Genomic DNA, 2,638 nt, shown 5'->3' with positions numbered 1-2,638 from the left:
ATGTCTTTGGGGAATCGGCGGGCATATATTTCGTTGTTGATGGTGATTTAACCATGGGGAATGAAGTTGAGACTTCACTGCAGCAAACCAAGCCACTGAAGCTTCACGTGAAAAAGAAAATTTGAAAGACGTCGTATGTGGTAAAATGAACTTCAGTGAAGAAGTTTATCAAAGAATTCTCGGTAAGTTCTTTGAGAATCTGCGAGGAACCATATGCATATTTATGTTATTGACAGATTGCGGAATGGATGTAGAAAGTCTGTATTTCATCAACGATGGGGACATAAATGAACTTTTCCCTGCATCAATGCTCGGAACGAGAGTAAAGTTTAAAGAAAGAGTTGCACGTTGGCGACAGAATGAAGTAAGTAAATCATTTTCACATCAATGATAAGCTTTGCATACTTTTTTTATTTTAAGGCTGATACCATTTCGTCAATAGGATCATGCAAGAGTTGGATAAATTCTAGCCAAGAGTCTCACGACTCGATAAGAGACATGGAAGCAAAGAATTTAAAGTTAATACTTAATGCCACTGAAAGAGGTCAAAGCATCTTTAAACAATATAGAGAAAAGACCGTGCTGTCAGATGTTAGTCGTGACATTTTGGTAAATACCATTGTTGACCACTTCTCAGCGCGATCAGTGCCTATGACAATGAAAGATATCATCACCTTTTCTGAGCAAATAACAATTTTATTTCCCAACGAAGACATGGTATGTATGCATTTTCATATTCACTTGCTATCAAAATTTGTAAATACATATGTAAAGGAGGATCAAGTTTCAAGCGGATAAAAAATAGCACTGATTTTTAATAATTTTTTAGCTGACAGATTTTTGCCCTTTTTTCCTTATAAGCATGAATTTCTTACGAAATAAAAAGTGGAAGAAAGTTCGAAACTCTGATTTATATGGTTTTGGCTAAAGCTTGGATACAATTTTTATAGAAAAATAACAGAATGAATTTAGCTTGAAAAACGTTGTGAATATTAAAAAAAAAAAAATTCAACACTTAAATGCATTTATTTTACTTTTATTTAGCGCTATTACTGCAACCGTCGAAATGGCAAAAATCCAACAGGCAAACTTTATGATAAGGCAACAAACATCCGAAGGAAAATAAAAAAAGAAACAGGAGCACTAAGCGTTGCACCTAAATGTCAACCCACTCAATCAAGTTTGTCGGAGCAGGCGAGCAATAGTAACTTTAATTTTACAAAAACGTACTTATCTATGTACGTGTATGTATGTATATACCACTATATTTGGCCCACAGTTTCGTGAGTATATTGATTGCTTCGTGGGTTTCGAAATTTTTTTGTTTTTGTCGCACGGTGCAATACCTACACGTACATACATACAAAAATAAGTACATACACATGTAAGGAAAAACCATGATTAATATTTCCTTCGATTAGCAGATGAAAATGACTTAGCCATGAAAAATTTGCTTTGTCATAATGTAGAGCCTTGGGGCGATGTTGTAGAAAAATGGACGAACACAGTCAAATTAAGAACCGCAGAGATTTTAAATGAACACGCAAATATTTTAACTAATTGGCCGCTGCTGAAACACAGTCTTGGATACACTTTGGTAAGTTTAGCTTTATATATGTACCTATTTTAAATTTTCTTATTTATGATATAAAACTTTGGAATTTGTATATTTTCAATTATACTGCAGGTTGAAATTGATTTTGAAGCGAAATTTCCCAACTGTTCGCAGAATTTGCTAAACGAATGGCCAAAATTTAGAAAGTCAATTATACCTTACATGAAGACAAAAATAAGAGATGCAACATCCATTGTTATGCTAAAAAAAATTGACGAAAACATCAGTACTGGTAAAGCAACAAGTCTAATATTTATTTTTTCAAGTATTTATTTTATTTTCTTATGCAGACTCAATGGATTGTTTATTGACACTGCTTTTGCATGCGATACTTAAACCGTCATTAATTTCCGTTGGACAAACTTCTGGTGAAAAACGGTTTAAATGGAAGCCATCAATATGTGATGCGCAAGCAGTGACATTGCTGCATTGCAGCAGCATAAACGATTATCAGAGGATGTACCACGAATTAAAGATTAAGTTAAATCAAAAGAATCTTCCTCTTCAGCCGCTACTATTGGTAGTCGGAGAGAAACTAACTCAGTTAGACTCTTTTTACGTTATTTTCGACAGTATAATTTACAAGGTACCGACATTTTTAAAATCACTTGATACTTTATTTAAAATCTTTCATGTATTAAATTTGGAATATCCGATACAAGCGAAATCCATATATAATTTTATCGAATCCTACTTTTTTGGCATTGCGGATTGTGCACACCCTAATGTTATTACACTTAAGAATTATTTAAAAGATACTCAAAACTTGTTGGAGTAGATTGATAAAATGTTCAAATGCTTTATATGTAACGAAAGGTCTTCTTCATCAAAATTGTTAGTTGACCATTTGAAATCTTTCCATGTTTTTGCTGAGATAAAAAATTTTGTTGCACTTTCTCTAAATGTGGTCAATGTTTTTCAAACGTGTATAGTTTTCAAAATCACCTACGTAGAGTTCATGCGTCGTTGCCAAGTACACCTGCTGTATCTTATCATGCACCTGTTTTTGTTAGGCCTAATATT

At 33.4% G+C, this 2,638-nt stretch overlaps 1 protein-coding gene across 1 annotated transcript; it reads left to right on the top strand.

The window, feature by feature from the left end:
- Window positions 1-102: 102 nt before the first annotated feature.
- On the top strand, window positions 103-2,074 carry LOC108358886 (uncharacterized; the record flags this gene model as incomplete). Its single annotated transcript, XM_017610403.1, has 6 exons — window positions 103-364; window positions 421-717; window positions 1,045-1,204; window positions 1,422-1,597; window positions 1,688-1,847; window positions 1,906-2,074. Coding segments are annotated over exons 1-6 (1,181 nt in total), but the record flags the coding sequence as incomplete, so codon positions are not given.
- Window positions 2,075-2,638: the final 564 nt, after the last annotated feature.

Source organism: Rhagoletis zephyria, unplaced genomic scaffold (assembly GCF_001687245.7).
Source record: "Rhagoletis zephyria isolate East Lansing unplaced genomic scaffold, Rhagoletis_zephyria_1.1 Rzeph_scaffold_00310, whole genome shotgun sequence".
Classification (NCBI taxonomy): Eukaryota; Metazoa; Arthropoda; class Insecta; order Diptera; family Tephritidae; genus Rhagoletis; species Rhagoletis zephyria.
Note: the sequence above shows the minus strand (reverse complement) of the source record. Positions and strands in the feature narration are given on the sequence as shown.